Raw genomic sequence first — 19289 nt, 5'->3', positions numbered from 1 at the left:
GTCAGTTTCCTATCTCTGGCCCTCTTCACCTTCCCTACTAGGGACAGAATCACAAATGTTTGTGCACAGCGGCCTCATGTGGCAAACCACCAGTTGGAAGAATCTCCCTGCTAGGAATGTTTTACAAGCCTCTGCAGTACCCCTGGCTGCTCAGCCCAGCTGGACCACAAGGGTCTTGCACTAGTCCTTTGCTTGGGCACGTACACTTTTTGTTGTTTAGTCTTTTAGTCGTGTCCGACTCTTCGTGACCCCATGGACCAGAGCACGCCAGGCACTCTTGTCTTCCACTGCCTCCCGTAGTTTGGTCAAACTCATGCTGGTAGCTTCGAGAACACTATCTCGTTCTCTGTCATCCCCTTCTCCTTGTGCCCTCCATCTTTCCCAACATCAGCGTCATTTCCAGGGAGTCTTCTCTTCTCATGAGGTGGCCAAAGTATTGGAGCCTCAGCTTCAGGATCCAGTGAGCACTCAGGGCTGATTACCGAATCACAGATCTAGCTCCAACACACCAATTTTTGTAAGTAACTGGATGTGTGGATTTCTAAAAATAACCTGGTTCAACCTCCTGAAACTGAACTTATATCTCACTTAGGGAAGGCTTTTATTTTGCAAGTAAATAACTTGTTGCCATCAACATGCACCAGATCTGCTGTATTTAAAAAGCCACACATACCAGCAGCCGTTATTAACGTTCTGTGGCAGAGATGAGGAACTTGTGACCCTTAACAGATAGGTAGCCATGTTGGTCTGCCATAGTCAAAACAAAAAAATTCCTTCCAGTAGCACCTTAAAGACCAACTAAGTCAGTTCTTGGTATGAGCTTTCGTGTGCATGCACACTGAAGTATCTGAAGAAGTGTGTATCTGAAGAAGTGTGCATGCACACGAAAGCTCATACCAAGAACTGACTTAGTTGGTCTTTAAGGTGCTACTGGAAGGAATTTTTTTGCTGTGACCCTTAAGTTGTTCTGGGACTACAACTCCCATCATCCCTGATCAATGGTCATGCCAGGTTGCAAATTATGATTGAACAAATGCTGTTCCTATTGACTCATCTTGGGCAAACTGCTAAATCCCCCCCCCCCCCGCCCAATTACTGCATTTTAAGAATGACCAGCCCTTTCCTTTTCACCATTTCCATGCTGCTCCTGATGCATCTGTTTGAAGACGGGATATCTCTGGCTGCCAGATGTTAATATTAGGAGTATTGTGCTGCATCCGGGAATAGTGAATTTATTACGCCCTCTCCCCCCGTCCAGCATTGACACAGCCTTGGCACTCATGAACTAGTACAACCCCTGCCCCAGGCCTTTGTTTAGACTCCTGCTGTAGAGCTCTGTAAAGGGTAAAGGGACCCCTGACCATTAGGTCCGGTTGTGGCCGACGTACAGCTTCTGGGTCATGTGGCCAGCATGAGCCACTTCTGGCGAACCAGAGCAGCGCATGGAAACACCGTTTACCCTCCCGGCAGAGTGGTACCTATTTATCTACTTGCACTTTGACGTGCTTTCAAACTGCTAGGTTGGCAGGAGCAGGGACCAAGCAATGGGAGCTCACCCCGTTGCGGGGATTTGAACGGCTGACCTTCTGATTGGCAAGCCCTAGGCTCTGTGGTTTAACCCACAGCGCCACCCATGTCCCTGTAGAGCTCTGTAGACCTTGTCTAATATACCATTTAAGTATGAACATCTGCATAGTGCCTGCACCCAGTCAAGGTTCAATGGATAATAGCCTCATGCACTGCTGTCGTGCATCTTGCCAGCCAAATAGGCTGTTGGCCTTTCCCAAGACATCTGTTGTCATCTTCCAAGACCCCGTTGTCCACCTCCTGAGGTCCTGTTAGTGCCCCATTCCCTCCCGCCATGCCCAGTGCTGTCCTACCTGCCTTTGCTGTCCCGGTAGAAATCCAAGGCAAACCCAAAATAGCTTCCGTTGGGCCCAGAGTACACTGTTGGAGAACTTGCATCCAAGTTCAGGGTCCATACTGAGGAACAGAGGAGCAAGAACCCCACCAGACAGCGCAAAAGGGGGACAAGCAGACCCAAGGAATGACCTCCTCTTGCCATCACCAGCATCTCCCTCCTCTTCCCACTCCAAATGCTGGGTGTTTACCCATTAATGCCGTCTCTTCTGTGCTCATAATAGTGACCACGGACATGACACATTTCCTCAAGCTTTTCCTCCCCTGCTGAAACCTCTTCAGCTGAAGATGATAACATTTATCAGAAGTCTCTCAGGAATTTCCCAACAGGAACACCCTGGGTGTGCGCAGCGATGACCACTTGGAACAATGATGTTTGGCAGCAGTAACAGGCAGGATCAACCATTGACAAGACGGCTCTGGGGAACCACCACTGCCATTTCCAGGCTAGTGTGCACAAGTATGAGCTGTGCTCTTCCATACACAATTCCCAACCCCATCTGTCCTTGGGGCATAGAGATCAGAAACACGTGAGAACAGACAGACCCTCAGGAAGTGCTCTGAAAACTCCTGTTCCTATTCTGGAATGCTTTGAGATTGACTACAGTCACACAGTGGTAAGGGTAAGCATTTTTACTGGATCCTGCAGGTTCTTAAAATGCAGTTATGAGTCAGAGCCGTTTTCAAGCAGCAGGGCTCAATGCGTTGCAACATATGATTAGAAACGTATGTGGAGCTTTGAGAGTTGGGTTCTAGGAAAGTGTTTTCAAAGAGTGGGTGCAATCCAGAAACTTGCAAGAGACCAGTTCAGAATGTACAGCAAACCCTCCCACCACCATTAAAGATCCTGAAATGATTTAAGTTTACAGGGCAGGAAGGCTACAAAGACCCAGCTGCAAAGCCTTTTTCTCACTGGATGCACTGGAGCAGGAGTCAGCAACCTTTTTCAGCCATGGGCAGGTCCACCATCCCTCAGACCATATGGTGGGCTGGACTATATTTGGGGCGGAGGGAATGAACAAATTCCTATGCCCCAGAGATGCATTTTAAATAAAAGCACACATTCTACTCATGTAAAAACACCAGGCAGGCCCCACAAACCCAGAGATGCATTTTAAATAAAAGGACACATTCTACTCATGTAAAAACATGCCGATTCCTGGACCGTCTGTGGGCCGGATTAAGAAGGCAATTGGGCCGCATCCGGCCCATGCACCTTAGGTTGCCTACCCCTGCACTGGAGGATTCAGGTCATCCCATTTTCTATCCCACTCGCATGTAGGAATGTTTTATCAGCCAAGCACAGTCGCCCCCTCCCTGACCGCAGGGGAAACCAGCACAGGCCTTATCAGGAAACATAAGCAAAAGAAACCGCATGGTGGTTGTTTAGAGGGGAAAGTGAGAATGGGTGACATGTTGAGTTCACCCTTTGAACCAATTTCTTAATTCGCCAGCGAAACTAGGCTCCATTTGTAATGTTCTCCAATGCACACATTTCCTGGCTTTGCTTCCTGCACTGTTCTACCAGCTATGATGGCATACAGCTCCTATTTCTCCTATACAGCAAATTCAGTTGAGGCAATGGAAGTGCTGAACCATTACCTGGGCTCCATAAGGCCCGTGAATTAAGGCTCGATCCAGACAAGGCAGAAGTGCTACGTGTGGTTCTTTTATTCCCAGTGGTGTCCACCTGCTACAGATGGAGTAATCAGATTTGCAGCCCAGGAGCACCCAATGATTCTGCTTTGCCGTAGAAGGCTCAGGTGGCTTCCATGGAAATGGACTGCCTTCTACTAGCTGGCAGGCAATTTCAAGCCCTTCTAGGAAGACAGCTTTGCTGCAGTTATCCACTCCTCAAACCTGGGCAGAGCATGTAGTTAGTTCAGGGTAACTTGCTAGTTTGTGAATTTGGACTTGTTGCTGGTGGAATCTCTCACTTGTCCTTAAGCAGCTGCCACAGCTCATTACCAGTTTCCAGGCTGAATTCAAAGTGCAGCTGATGCCCTTCATGCTTGGGATTTGAACAAGTTTGGAAAGTGCTTGAAAAACTGCCTGATTCTTGTCTCTGCTTCCCTGCCCTGAGCTCAACTTCACAGGCTCTTCTCAAACTGCTACTCCGGTGAAGCAGCAGGCGGCACTCAAGGAAGAGGGCCTTCTTCGTGGTGGCACTCCCATCTGGGGAACACTCCCCAGGAAAGCTTGCCTACATAACGTCCTTCTGATGGCAAGCAAAAGGCCTCATTTTCCTAAGTTTAAAAAGAATAAATCCTGAAATATAAGTTGATCCATACTGCATTATTTTGTATTTTATTAAATTTTTTTGATGTATTTTTAATTCTTATATTGAAGGGCAAGTGTGTAAGTGTATTAAAACATTTGAGCTGGTGGGCAAGAGGGACCATGAGGACAGGAAGATCTTGCTCCACTGTTGGGACACGATTCATCTTGAATACCAATGTGCAAATCAGGATTATGTTCTCTGCGACTTAACTCTTTTCCTGCTTCCGAGACTACCTCAGCTGACACACACAGGGCCACCCCAATGTTACTGAATGTGATGATCATTATCCTGCAAGCGTTCAGCGAGGATCAGGAGATGAGGGTTCCAGAATCTCAGAAATGTGGATTTGGGCTGCATCAATCCAATGAGCTAATTCCTCGCTTGAACATGGTCCAATCTTGGGTGTGGCAAATTGAGGGAAGATGGATCATAGCAACAAGGGAATCTTAAAAGGGTTGAAGACAGATAGGGATGTTTTCCCTCCAGCAAAAGAAACATGATAAAGTGGTACCTTGGTTTACGAACTTAATCTGTTCCGGAAGTCTGTTCTTAAACCAAAGCGTTCTTAAACCAAGGCGTGCTTTCCCATAGCAGCGGGGACTCAATTTACAAATGGAACACACTCAACAGGAAACGGAACATGTTCTGCTTCCAAGGCAAAGTTCACAAACAAAACTTCCAGGTTTGCAGTGTTCTTAATCCAAGTTGTTCATAAACTAAGCTCTTCTTAAACCAAGGTACCACTGTACATGGAATGATGCTGGGAGGACCAAAGAGAATAAAGGGGATGGGAAGATCAGTCGGTGCTCTGTGCAAACAGCGAATAAATGCAGGGCCATAAATAGGGGTGACGGCAGTGGGAAGAGTCACAACAGTGGGAAGAGTCACAACATGAGGACTAACAAATTGACTCTGACCCTTTGGGAAACAAGTACACACACGCTTTCCCCCAAATTACTAGTTTATTAGAAAGTTTATTTTCCTCATTTTTACAGCATGTATATATATTTATATATATACTTTTTATGTGACAAAAGTTAAATATAGCCTGCCGATACTGAAGTAATAGTGCGTTCTCTTTTGTGGTAAGCACTCTTGTGGAAGTCCAGTCTCCTCCTCCCTGCTGGGGCGCTGAGTCCCCCGTCTGAACCTCAAGGGAATGAAGCACTGAGAAATTAATACTGTTACTTCTTGAATTATCTACAGTGACTACCAAGAACCGAGTCCCTTTGTCACAGCAGCAGTTTCCAGTGCTTGTCTCGTTGTAGCCAAGGGTAAGGAAGCTTGAAAGCAGTCCATAGTCTTGTCATTTCAGGGCAGCAGCCAGCTGTGGTTATTTCTGAAAATGGAGGCCGCATCTCAGGATATACAAGCAAGTAGCGGGCCATTTGGGTCTGGACACGTGTCCCAAAACAGCTGCAATTTTGCAGGATCTCGGCCTCCTTTTGCACTCAGCAAAAGAACCTTGAGATTCCAGGAGCCCCAGATTCCTAGTTCACTTTGCGGCTGCACCCCGGGGAGCGGCAACTGGGTGATGTCTTTTCTCTCAAGGGGCAGTTGTGAGGAAAGGGCATCCCATAAAAGAAAACCCCAAGGGGGGGGGGAGGAAAGGGATTCGGAACAAAAACACACCACTCAAAACCCCTCCAAAACATAAAAAAGGCACATATTTGAAAACAAAGAGCCTTAACACACACACACCCATCCACACCTAGAAGCTATGTTGTTGCTGCAATGACTCAAAACAAGTGGTTGAATCCCAGGGGAAATAGCTGGGCTCTCAGATGCTGTTGTCTTTTGTGGGTCCCGTCTATTCCTGTGACCAGAAAGCGACTGTTTGCTTTGCCAAACGAACGGACTCTTTCTCTCAAACGTAAGGGGCCTGGCTACCGACTGAAGCACACAGTGAATGACACCTCAGCTGCCTCACAAACCTGCCTTTTCACAGAAATTACAAGAGATGTCATTACACAGGATGGACTTTGTTAGCTATGGGACAAAGGAGTCCAGATCACTGCTCCTTTGTTTATTTCCAAACCCTGTGACATTTTGTCCTATAAAATGAAAGTCTTTTTTTTATGGTACATTTAAAAAAAATGAGCTCAATTAAAATATACATGCTTGAAATCATTTTGTGCCCTAGCCATAACTAGAAGCATTGAACCTTTGACAAGAATTTCCTTTCCAACTACGTTAAAATGTATAGATAACTAAAGCCACCTGAACGAGTACCACTCAAAGAACGGGCTGTAAAAAATGTTATTGCGGTATACTATCAATATGGAACATTTGTCAGAGGAGCTACAAAAAGCAGCATTGACATGTACAGAGTTCAGTGCAATTTCTTAAATTCTTTTTTTTCTTCTTCTGAAAAAAAAAATCATAAGTTAATAAGGAACCATCAATATTACAGAGGAAAAGAGTACAAGTTACAGAGTCATGTTCAGGATGTTGATAGGACTCCAGTACAACATATTGCTTCAAGGACTGATCAAGGAATTGCTCTCTGCTATCTCAGCAGCGCCGTAAAGGGTGTGTAGAAAGGAGAGCACTGCCAAGCTGGTCTGGGGGTGGAAACTGGTCACTGAAAAGCAACTTCCCAGTTTGTGGTGCTCAGTGGGGGCTGCTGAACATGGTTCCCTGAATAGGAGCTGGAGAGAGGGGAGAGGGCAACAGAGGAGATGGATCAAGTGCTGAGTATTTCTTGGTTCTGTTGCTCGGGTTAAGCTTTAAGGTGGATTCAAATCACTAACTTGATATTGATGCCCAAATAAGATAGATGTGTATACCCACTTTAGGTCTTCAGAGTGGGTAGTAAATGATTTATAATACGTGAACTGGAAATTAAAAAGGGCTGCATTTGCTAAAGGACTGCACATCCCTGAAGAAGCCACCTCCCTGGGCGCACGAGCCCTTGAATATCCTTACAAGCAAACCACCAGCAGCACAGCTCTCCCATCTTTCACAGGCCTTTCCCTCGTGCCTCCCTGCCTCTGCCCAATCCTCCCCCTTCCTGGGCTGTTCTCAGGTCCAGAGACAGCCGCCACTGCCTTCCCGAGAACGAGAGACTGATGCACTCGCACAGAGACAGACAGACATGCCCCTGTCCTCTCTTTCCCCTAACCCTCCCCTCCCCGATAGAGGCTGCCTCTCTCGTTCTTTCATGTGCCGTGGCTGGGAGGGTGCTGCAAATCCTGTCCTGAGAAAATGGGGTGCAGGAGAGGGTGGAGGTGCAACGCCGTGGCTGCCGCTGTCGCTGGCCGGGGTGCCAGGAGGGTCGGGTAGAGGGCAGCGTGGTGGACGGGGTGGAAAGTGAAAGGACCCGGGTGGATGGCAGAAGCGGGGATGATATGGATGGGGTGGCTGGCCAAGAAGGTGGCGGGGTGCCCAGGGATGATGGAGTGGGTCAGGTGGGACAAGGAGATGGGGGTCAAGTGGGGCTGAGGGATATGGTGCACTTGAGCAAGAGGCTGGGGGTGAGGGTGGGGGTGGATGCCGATGGCTGCGGCCGCGGCGGCAGCGTGGTGCTGCAGAATGGCGTGCTGCACGGTGGTGATGGAGGTGGCTGCGGCTGCGGCTGGCTGCTGGATGTGGATGGGCTGCAAGGCAGGAGCCGTGGCTGGAGCCAGGGCGGCCGAGGCTGGGAAGGCCTTGACCTGCTTGGCCAGGAGCTGCTGCTGGATGTGCTGCTGGGCGGCCTGCTGGAGCTTGCTGTACTTCTCCATCTCCTCCGGGGTGAAGGTGATGGGCTGGCTTTCCAGTGGCGCTAGGGAAGAGTCTTCGCTGCCTTCCGGCTCCCCGCTGATGCTCGGCTCTGCGCTGTGTGGAACGTAGCTGGGGAAGGGCTCCACTTCAGGGGCCAGGGGCACCATCCTGCCTTCGAGGGAGACGGGCTGGGCGCTGCCATCCAGAGGCTCGCCGGCTTCACTTTCCGTGGGGGCAGGGAACGGGTGCGGCACGGGCAGGTCGCCGGATCCAAAGTGTTCCGGGAGGGCTGGCGGCTCCAGGGGCATGGCAGCCATCTCCACGCCTGCTTCTTCTGGCTTCTGATCTCCCAGAAGGCTCTCCTGGGTCTCTATCACCAGGGTTTCATCCACTGTGGGTTGGCTTGCTGCAGCTGCCTCCCCGCCATCGTGGTGAGTTTCGTCGAGCTCAGACAGCTCCAGCTCCTCCCCGGTCCCCAATCCTAAACCAGACTCCTCACACTGCTTGGCGTTTGGCTTTCGGACTGTGGGCAGCTTCCCGATCAAGGGAAGGACTGGCTTGTTGCCTAGGGAGGGAGGGAGCTTAGGGCCAAAGTAGCCTTGCGGGGGATCTTTCAGCTTGATCCCAACCTTGTGAGGCCCTGAGGGGGAGTCCTCGCTGCCGCTGGGCTTCTTCTCCACCTTCCTGGACTGAACTTTTTCCAGGAGGAGCTTAGCCGTGGCGGAGTTCTTCTCCTCGGAGCTGCAGTTGCTCCCCAGGCTGGAGTTGCCGCTGTTTTGGGAGAGACTGGCAGTGGTCCCTGTCGCTTCATCGCCTCTCGCTTCCTCCTTCCTCGCGGGCCCTTCCCCTGGTCTGCCTCTGAAGTAGTGGGGGGACTGGGAGCGGTAGATCTTTGAGCGGATGAAGTCTCGCCGTGCGGATCTCCTCTCCCCAGGGCTTTCGTGGCCACGGGACCCCTTCCTGGAGAGAGACCGCTGGGAGAGGCTCCTGGCACTCCGGCTGCGCTCCCGGCTGTAGCTCCTGCTCCGTTTCCAGCTGTGCCCGGTCCGGCTGCGGCTCCGCCGCTTGCCTCGGCTGTGGCTACAGCTGCTGCTGCGCGTCCTGCCCCGGCTCCTCGTCCTCGACCTCCCCCTGGTGTGGGTTCGGCTGCGGCTGCGGGATCTGCTCCTGCTCAGGCTGTAGTCGTCTTCCGAAGAAGAGTATTTGTGCCGTTTCGACCTGCGCTTGGAACTGGCGTAGTCGGAATCGTCCTCCGAGTCGTGGGAGCGCTTGGTGCGGCTCCGGGAGCGGTCGCTGTAGTCACTGTAGCTGTCTTCTGAGTAGCTGCGCCGCCGGCTGTACCGGCTGTTGTCAGAGGAGGCGTACGAACTCGTTGAGTAGGACCTCTGGGATGACCTTCGGGAGGAATGCCGGCGCCCTGACCGGGAGCGGCTTCGGGAACAGTTGCTGCCAGAGTCGTAATCGTCACTGTATTGTGAAGCAGACTTCTGCCGGAAGTGCTTGTGGCAGGAGTCCTCGTCGCTCTCGTAGCCACCGCTGCTCTGCCGGCCTCTGTGGCTGGAGTGGGCGGAGGTAGAGGCTCGCCTTTTGGCAGTGGATGACGCCTGCTGCGGGTCCCCTTTGGTTTTTTTGCCACCTTGATCTTGGGAAGAGGTGCCGCCGTCCTCTTTCTTGTTGCCGCTTTCTTCGGTGGAAAGAGACTTCCGCTGAGAGTCTTGAGCGCACCACTTTCTTTTCTTGAGGTGGCCGGTTTCGTCAGCCCCTTGCGCCCGCTCCAGCTCCGAGGCAAAGGACGGCTTGCTCTTTTTGTGTTTGTGTTTCTTCCGCTTCTTGGATTTCTCTTCTGCCAGGTCCCCATCCCTGCTTTTGTCTTCTGCCTCGCCTTTGCGCCTGCGTTTGTGTTTCGTGGACTTCTTGTGCTTCTTCTTCTTCTTGTGCTTGTGGGATTTCCCCACTTTGTCCTTGCGGCCAACAAGGCTGCCTTTGCTGCTGTCTTCTGGACCCTCGCCCTTGCCAGCCGACACAGGATTGGACTCCTGCTTGCTGCAGGCAGACAGGGACTTGCTCTCCGGCACTGCTGTGGAGGTGCCTGCAGGAGCGCCCACCTCTTTGCTCTTGCTTATGCTGCCCTCTTCAGCAGATGGTGCTTTCTCCTTGGGAAGGCTGCTTGCAGCTTTCTGTTTCTCCGCCCCTTTCGCTTTAATGTCTTTGTTGCGGGACAGCTTAAAGTCAAAATACAAGGGATTGCAGCTGTACGACACAGAGGGCTCCGCTTTGGTGAAGATCAGCAATTCGGAAGGCCACTGGAGGGTGGTGCTCTCGTCTTTACTGAGCACTGGGAAGAAAGGTCCTGTCAAATGCTTAGGCCCATCTGTGCCTTCTTTACTGGTTGACGCAAGCTGGGGAAGCTCTTTGGTGACCTCAGACTCCGCAGAACCGCTTCCCTTGAGTGGCTTGCCTTCCTGCCCGCCTGCCTCTTCTGGAGGGTCTTTAACTTCAGTTTTGCTGCCTTTGCTGGAAGGACTCGGTTCCTTCTGGTGGGTGGCACACTCTGCTGCTGTCACCTTCTCACCATTCTTTGTCGCTTTGGGTTTTGGGGAGTTGCTCCGCTTCCTTTCGCGAGCCATTTTCTTGCTCATGGCTTCTGCTTCGACTTGTTCCGTGGCCTTCATAAACAGCAGGAACTGGAAGTTCGGCTTCACTTTGCAGTGAGCAGGCGGGATGTAGTGGTAATACTCTGGCTCTAGTGCCATGGGGCCGTCGTCTCGCTTCATCTTTTTCAGCTTTGACAGGGTGGTGTTTAGACCTTCCTTCTCGTGCGCTTGCTCCTCTTCGTCGCCTTTGCTGTCAGGGCTGTTTGTCCCCTCGACCTCCCCAAATTTCCCCAGGGCTCCAGGATCGGACTGGGCTTTCTCATCCGCTTTGACTTCGTCATCGGGAGAACTGGACTCATCAACGTGGTCTTTGAAGACTGAGGCAATTGACTCTAGTTTCACTGGGGCTTTTTTGGCAAATGAGAAAGACACGCCTATCTTAAGAGGGTTAACCCCTGAGCTGATGGCTTGCGGTACCTGGACAGGTACCTGCCCAAGCCCAATGTTGCTACTAGTTTGCCCAGTGGCACAAACAAGACCCTTGTCTGTGGTCATACTGGCAACTGGCCCAGGAGCTGGTGAAAAAGAGCAGCAACTGCTGGGAGCTGCTGAATCGACGTCATCCTCTCCTCCTTCCTCGTCTACTGCCACAGTAGTGGTTCTAAACATCGGCCCGCTTCCTGGAGCACTGGGGGATTGAAATGGGACAGGGGTAAAAGGGAGGGAGAAACAATAGTTAGATACTGCTTAACATTAACATCTTCACCTTTATCTCTTACCCATGCCTATTCAACCTCTCACTAATTTCCTGGAATTGCTTTGAAAGCTAACAGTATGTCCAGGAACAAAGTTTTAATCTACTTCCACTGTATTGTATAATGAATAATTCATCCTTGACAGAATTCAGGTATTTGTGATTTTTTTTTTTTAAAGGTGTCTTAAGATTCAAGCCTTCCTGGTTATATAGAAGAATCAAGACGAAAACATCGCAAGGTTTTGATGCACACAAGTAAGGGCTGCCTCATCCATTTCAGGCCTGAAGCTTTTCCCAACTCAGATCCTGTTCACTAGAGCAGTTAGTTCAATTAAATCTGTCTCCCTCCACTCACATAACACACTGCCCTTCCAAAATCTGTTCCTGGTGGAGAGGGGGGATGGAGAATCGAACTTGCGGACTGGCCACTGGTGAGCTAAGCATTCCTCACGGGGGCGGGCAAAATAAATTTTGTTTTACAAAAATATGAAGAATAACTTGCTATCCAGTCCGTTAAAAACAGCCTGAATAAAAGGGGAAGTCAATTGTATGTTTAACTTAACTAACTTGCTGGCACAAGGAGCCCATTCACTTACCATTCAGGTTGCTTCCTCTGCTCAGCCAACTCGTGGAGACGACGGAGGGCTTTCTCCTGCTTCCTCTCATCTTTCCGGGATCTCGAGGAAACATTGCGAGCAAACTCCCTTTGCTTGAGATCCTTCAACCTCTGTAGCAAAGCAAGAGAAAGGGAAAATAGAAGGGAATAAGATGGAACGGTGAACCTTTTCAAGTATTTCCCAAAGTGTTTCCCATCCCATCCTTAACCCATTCCGCGTCCTTAACCCATCCCATCCTTAACCCATTCCACGTCATTTAACCAGGGGTGGGTAACCAGTAGCTCTCCTAATCTTGTTGGAATTCAACTCACACCAGCCCCAGCCAGCACGGCCATTGGGGATGATGGGAGCTGTAATCCAGCAGCATCTGGAGAGTCATAGGCTTCCCACCTGTGCACTAGACAATTTAGAGGCACTCCCTGAACTCACTGATATAGAGCACATCCTTTCCATGTAGAAGGTCCCAGATGCAGTCCCTGGCATCTCCAGATAAGAGGGCTTGGAAAGATCTCTGCCCAAGACCCTGAACACTCTAAGTAGACAATACTGAGCTAGATAGTTCAGTGGTCTGACTTAATAGCAGACCATATAGTCACAGGGTGGGCTCACTAAAATTCTCCAAAGAGTAGCCATTTTAGAGTGTAAGCAAGAAGCATTGAAGCACTTCCGAGAAAGGATTAAGAGAGGAAGAAGATACTATATTTAGGTATACAAGAGCAGTAGGGAGGAACAGTTCTATCTCCCTATACAATCCAGGATGCTTAGAATTGCAGGTTCCTTTTCAGAGGGAAAACTGGCGGAAAAGGCTTAAGGGCTAAATTTGTTAACCAACCTTGCTGCGAAATCCCAGTGACTGAACAAAGACTGGGAGTGGGGTGCTCTTGCTACAGCAAGCATTGAAACTCATCTGATTGTGTCTGGTGACACAGCAATTGTTTAAATATTGCAATTGTTTTTAGGCTTAGCATATCTCAAATTGTGCTCTTTGCAGCCACAGCTACCCGTCCCCTCCCACACGCATCCATCCATAGCAGAGAGCAGGAAGAAAGTTTTGCCCCAGCAACTAAATGCATCAGGTGAAGAATACGCCCTTAGAAAGAATCGGCTTATATGGACTTGTCCCCGGCCACAATATGGAAGCTGCGGCTTTGGCACAGAACTCTCAAGTTTTTGCCCCTAGCCCAGAGCAGACTCAAGTCTAGCATTACTCCGCTGAAAATGGACACCACTTTGAATGAGATGAGATGATGCAGGGAGGGGAGGTGATGGGTTCTCCAAAACTAGTAAGACATCATTGAATGGGGTTATGGTTTCACTGAACTGAGAGTGGAAGAAGAGGAGCGGAATGCATAGCTACGTTCTCAGACATGCACACAGAAAGACAGAGCTACAGACACTAGTAGGAAAAAAAACTCACTCTTATGATCTGGCCTCCATAATATGCTTTCATTATATCAGTTGACAATATCATATCATGAGTGGGGGGGGGGGGGTAAAAAAAAATACATGAGAGCAGAAGAGAGAGAGAAAGAAAAAAAGGGCAACCATTACTAACATCAATGCTCAGAATATCTGCAAGCTTATTCTATTGGATATGGAACTAGTTCACAGCTAAGAAGGCACAGAGGAACAGGACTCTCATCAAGTAGGATAATACTAGTAACTTTGCCAGGACAAATAAGCTGGGGTGGGTCACTACATAGTCAAACACTGGTTCTACGAGGCTGCCTTGAGCGGAGAAGAGGAGAGAAAACACAAAACAAGTAAGTATCCCTGTAATGTGAAAGGAGCAGCATTTATAGCTGGGACATGGAATCTGGGGCCCTCCAGGTGTTGCTATTAACGGTATTTATGTCAGAGCACAATTCCTATAGTTGCTGGCCATGCTGGCTGGGGCTGATGGAGCTTGGTAGTCCAACAACATCTGACAGGCCATAGGTTCCCCATCGCTGATTTACAGGAAAGGTGAAGCTGGAGGAGAAGCCTTGAGAGAACCAAATGGCTTTCAAGTACATCTATGAAAGTCTGAAATTTCATAAACCGGATCCCTCCATAAAGAACCATTTCCAAGGTTCTTTGGAAGCATTCGTGGAACCAGTTTCATTTTGGAATGAATCCTGGTCTCCTTCAACCCCTTGCATGAACCACTCTTGTAATGTTCATTTGAAAATGTTCAACATAAGGGTGGTATATAAATAGCGTATGCAAAAACCTCTAAATGAGTGAGTATGCAAAAGACCTCTAGATTTACCTTCCCCTGTTGCAGCCACAGAACCCCCAGATGGGTCAAATCCTGTTCATGCCCATCTTAAGAATACACACAGCTGGGAAAACCAAGTATTCACAAGAATGAACAAAAGCACCAGCAGCGTGGGAAGACAGCACCAAAATTCACAGATTCCCCAGCAGCGGGAAGGCTCTTGCAGCAAGCCCCATGTGCATGATAGAGCTCGGCTATTAAAGAAAATTATAGCCCACTTTAATGATGGGCCGTAAGGATGCCTCTTGCTTAGCACTTTGACAAGTGTGGGGAACAAAGAGTGCGACAAGTTGGGCTCATCTGTAGCGGTTTGGCATGAGCTGCGATATGATTATAGCGCTGCATTTATTAGACTGGATGATAGGATAGGCGGGGGTTTTGTTCGTTTGTTTTGTTTTTGCAGAAGCTCGCTTTGTGTTTCGAATTTGCAAGAGCAGAGTAAGACACAAATTTACATCCCTTGGCGCAGTGCACTTTTAATACATGCAAGAGGGCAATATAGTTAGCAGAGGCATGCACACTCTCAATGAACGCCTTGCAATTTGCACCAAGAAAGCCGATTTTAGAAACCTGCATTTATTATGTCCTGCTAGTCAGTGAAAAGGGCAGGTAATCAGCCATGGAGGTTCTGCCACCTGATCACCTGGTCACCCTGCAGCAGAAACATCTATATGCTTAAAATTTTACATCTGCACTCCCACCTTAATCTGGAATTACGCATTTTACTTGCATTCATTAACACAGGTGAAGAATTGCCGCCAGCCATTAAATGTGAGGGAAGTTACCCATGGTGGTTAAAAGCTGTTGCCATTTACAATAATCCACAAATGGAACAGCCATGTGGGCTCTAGCGTGCCCGGTTAGAGGGGCAGGAGGCATGCAGATCCACTAACTTGGCATGTTTCTTTGGTCTTCACCACTAGTTTTATTTCCCTTGCTGCCTTCCCTAAGCAGCCCTTTAACTTTCGGAAGTGATGAACTGTCCCAGACAGTTATGAGTAGCGGAATAAGGCAGGTAAGGTGCAGGATGAATAACAAGGCATCTGAAACCAACATATTTAGCTTGTGCCATAATTAAAGGCAGTAGTTTATATAAAATATGTGCTCAGGTGGAAAAACTTGTTTCAAAACAGTATGAATAGTTAATAAGAGAGGATGAGTTAGCCTGTGATGTTTCCCTATTTAAAATACAGAAGCTTCCTGCTCCTTCAAGTTCTAGACTTTTTTCATCCTGGCCTCCCCCCCACCCCCCGCAACATCAACTCTGAATACTATCATGCTCTAACTTCCAGCTCTTTGTTTTATTTGCAAACGTAAAACAAACTGTGGGATGCGGGTGGCACTGTGGGTTAAATCACAGAGCCTAGGACTTGCCAATCAGAAGGTCGGCAGTTCGAATCCCCGCGACGGGGTGAGCTCCCGTTGCTTGGTCCTTGCTCCTGCCAACCTAGCAGTTCGAAAGCATGTCAAAGTGCAAGTAGATAAATAGGTACCGCTCCAGCGGGAAGGTAAACGGCGTTTCTGTGCGCTGCTCTGGTTCGCCAGAAGTGGCTTAGTCATGCTGGCCACATGACTGTACGCCGGCTCCCTTGGCCAATAAAGCTAGATGAGCGCTGCAACCCCAGAGTCGGCCACAACTGGACCTAATGCTCAGGGGTCCCTTTACCTTTAAAACAAATTGCAGAAAGCAAAACCAACAACAGGGATGCAATATAAGTACACTTGGAGGCAGGTTGAGTAAGGCATCCAGGTTTTTTTGCTTCATCTGAATATAAATTGCACTGGCACATCGACAGAGAGAGCTTGTGTTCCCCTTTGCTCTGGCAAGTTCCCTCCACCACCCCAGCTTCCGGTGAAGCATGCAAAGGTAGGGGTGGGCGTCTTCCCTCCCCTTCGCAAAATGTACTGTTCAGGAGGCCTCTAAAGTGCTTTAGCAGCAAATGCACAGGAATAGCTGAGTCCCAGTAGAGGGAGTAGAGGACCGCAGGGAGATTTGCCTGCCAATTCAGTCTGCACCTAAGGGCTTTTCTGAGACTTGCCAGATAAGCAAAACAAGCAGACCTAGGGCAAGGGGATTCCTTTCAAGCAGGCCTAATGGCCTGTTTAGCTTGTTAAATTGTTTGTTCGAGGATCAGATCAGAAAATGGAGCTATCATCATCCCCTGCTCCAGGGAATCTCAGAAGCTGGGAATAACAAATTACAAAAATCTTACTCGGCTCTCAATTTTTAAAAAGCTCACTCAATTCCCACAGAAGCCGACCTTCTAGGAAGAGGGGGCAGAGAAAGTAGAAATATGTGTGAGGCATGATTCTCCCAACCTTCAGGGAGTTGGGTGTTGCTGATGGGTAGCGATTCTCTCCCTGCCCCACCAATCCACCCCTAAGCTTTCTCTTTCTTAGCATTTTGATGGAATTTAAAAATGGAGTTTTCAGCATCCACTTTATAAATTATTTGTAATGTTTTCTTCTTTTTAAGGCTTTTGTGTTTCACTCTTTAGTCTTGTTATTTATTGCTATATTCATGGTTTTCTTTTACAGTGGACGCTCGGGTTGCGAATGTGATCCGTGCGGGATGCACGTCCGCAACCCGCAGCGGCGTTACTTCTGCGTGATTTAGCGCTTCTGCCGAAACCCAGAAGTAACCCGTTCCAGTACTTCCGGGTTTCGGCAGTCCGCAACCTGAAGCGTCTGTAACCCGAGGTATGAATGTATAAACTACGGGGCGGGGGGCGGGTAATTAAGTGTGGTAGTTACTGTACAGTGGTACCTCGCAAGACGAAATTAATTCGTTCTGCGAGTTTTTTCGTCTTGTGAATTTTTTCATCTTGCGAAGCACGGATGCACCCTGGGTATTAACGGTTTTAAGAAAAAGGAAACAAACTTGCAAGACGTTTTCGTCTTGCGAAGCAAGCCCATAGGGAAATTTGTCTTGCGAAGCAACTCAAAAAACGAAAAACTCTTTCGTCTTGCGAGTTTTTCGTCTTACGAGGCATTCGTCTTGCGAGGTACCACTGTATAAACAATTTGCTGCCTGAAACTAAGAGAAAGGGCTGCCTTTGCAAACTCCCAAGAGCAGTGAATGCTCTCTCTCTCTCTCTCTCTCTCTCTCTCTCACACACACACACACACACACACACACCCACCCACCCACACACACCCACACAAACACACAGCTTAAAAATGTGGTGCTCGAAGGCTGCTCAGGACAAAGCTTTGCAGATGTAACCATAGCTGCTAATTTGGATGTCTAGGCTGTGGCAGCATGCAAGCTTACTGAAGAGGAAGCTCCACTGAACTCAGGAGGACATGCTGTTGAGCAAAGAAGCATAGATTCAGGCAGTAAATGGGCAGACAGAGATTTGCTGGTAAGCAAAGGGGCCTGTTGGACCCATTAGACAAAGATACAAGTGACATGCAAAGCATACTGTGCTGCCTTTTCTTCCCCTGCAGAGCAAGCCAGAGGCTTAGCAGTGAATGCTCTCTGCAGCCAAGACGGGAGTTTGCTTTTCACCCCCATCCCAGATTCTCGTGAACTGGGCAGACCCATCTCCCCACCGCCCCGCCCCATTTGCTGAAGTAGAGGAAGAGCCACTTCACATGCCATTTATGCCTCCTGCTTGCCTCAGCCCATGCAGATGCCAAACTGAGCTCCTCAAAGCCATACATATCCAATTGGTCATTGCGAGAACTTTTCAGAGAAACTTTACAACCATGTCAGCTGCTGTGTGCTCTTAAAACCATAATGTATTTTCTGGAGGTTTAATTAAACTAAGAGACCGTGTGCTTTATAGGAAACCAAACAAATGAAAAAGTATTTTTAACTTCTGCTTGGTAAAAACTGTAAAATGGCTTAGTTTGCACAGAAAAGGAAAGTCATTCACTAGACTACTTGGACTACTCGTCTACGTACACTTACTGGAGAATAAACCCTACTGAGTTCAGTGCTACTAAATTTCAAATAAATTATTATGAATCTCAATACAACTCACAATCCATTTAAGGTGTAAACCTATTTCTTCAGAAGGAAGAAATAAAATTTCTGGTAAAATTATGGTAAGATTGGGCTTTGGAACGAACCTTGGGACAATGATTATCCAGGAAGTTTAGCCACAATTTGCGGAAACCTGATTTCATATGTTTAGTGCAGAAGATAACACCCAAATTAATAACACATGCTCTCATTCTGATTAAACTGGTATCTGCTTTGAAAATGTTGAGTTCTGCCAGAGTTGGCTGGCAGAAAACAGTAGGTGACTGCTGGACCCAAGCTGAAATTGTGAAACCCTGACGGTAGCTAGCTCATTATTAACCACAAGTGAGTTATCTGAAGTCATCTGAAGAAGTATGCATGCACTCAGAAGTTCATACCAAGAACAAACTTACCGTATTTTTGCTCTATAAGACGCACCAGACCATAAGACGCACCTAGTTTTTGGAGGAGGAAAACAAGAAAAAAAATATTCTGAATCTCAGTAGCCAGAACACCAAGAGGGATCGCTGCGCAGTGAAAGCAGTGATCCCTCTTGCTGTTCTGGCTTCTGGGATAGTTGCGCAGCCTGCATTCGCTCCATAAGACGCACACACATTCCCCCTTACTTTTTAGGAGGGAAAAAGTGAGTCTTATAGAGCAAAAAATACGGTAGTTGGTCTTTAAGGTGCTACCAGACAATTTTTAAAATTATATTTCCACAAGTGGGTTGTGCGTCTCAAGTGAAATATAGGGCGCTCCTACACATCAGGAAGCAGAGTCCTTAAATAGTTGTCTCATTTATACCCAGCCTTCCTCCAAGGTATGCAAGTTCCCTCGTCTGCTCTTCACAACAGCCCACTAATATAAGGCATGCAAAACAGGGAGTTTCATTGCTAAGTAGGCATTATAAACTTTGTTGTACACATTATCTAGCAGCATCAACAGCCTGGCCCCCACTAAGCATTGCACATCACATGCTGTGTAAGCCAAAGGGGGGGGGCACCACTTCATCCCTCTTGGCACATTTGGCTAAAGATCACGCCCTGCCCCACCCTGCTCGCCCTCAATTCTGGCACAAAGGGACTACAGATAATCTTTAGCTTCTCAACAGTGACCAAAGCAGCCTTGGCATTTCTTCACAGAATCTTCCCAATTGTTTGATCCAGCAATGTTGTTGACATTCCCTGC

General features: G+C 48.5%; 2 protein-coding genes across 9 annotated transcripts in view; both read right to left on the bottom strand.

Annotated features, from left to right (window-relative positions):
• ITGA2B (integrin subunit alpha 2b) overlaps positions 1-2926 on the bottom strand; it is a 50401-nt gene extending 47475 nt beyond the window's left edge. The window contains 1 exon segment of the mRNA XM_083709135.1: positions 1881-2926. Coding sequence (XP_083565261.1) covers positions 1881-2074 — 194 coding nt within the window. The 5' untranslated portion in view covers positions 2075-2926.
• A 2218-nt stretch (positions 2927-5144) lies between these two features.
• Positions 5145-19289, bottom strand: part of GPATCH8 (G-patch domain containing 8) — an 86952-nt gene continuing 72807 nt past the window's right edge. For all 8 annotated transcript variants that reach the window (XM_083708996.1, XM_083708997.1, XM_083708998.1 and 5 more), the window contains 2 exons: positions 11851-11981; positions 5145-11188 (listed from right to left, as the gene is read on the bottom strand). In XM_083708996.1, the coding sequence (XP_083565122.1) occupies positions 7363-11188; positions 11851-11981 (3957 nt within the window). In that variant the 3' untranslated portion in view covers positions 5145-7362. The remainder of the gene's footprint in view (positions 11189-11850; positions 11982-19289) is intronic.

Source organism: Podarcis gaigeae (assembly GCF_964106915.1).
Source record: "Podarcis gaigeae genome assembly, chromosome: 13".
Taxonomy (NCBI): Eukaryota; Metazoa; Chordata; class Lepidosauria; order Squamata; family Lacertidae; genus Podarcis; species Podarcis gaigeae.
This window is presented reverse-complemented; position numbering and strand designations above follow the sequence as displayed.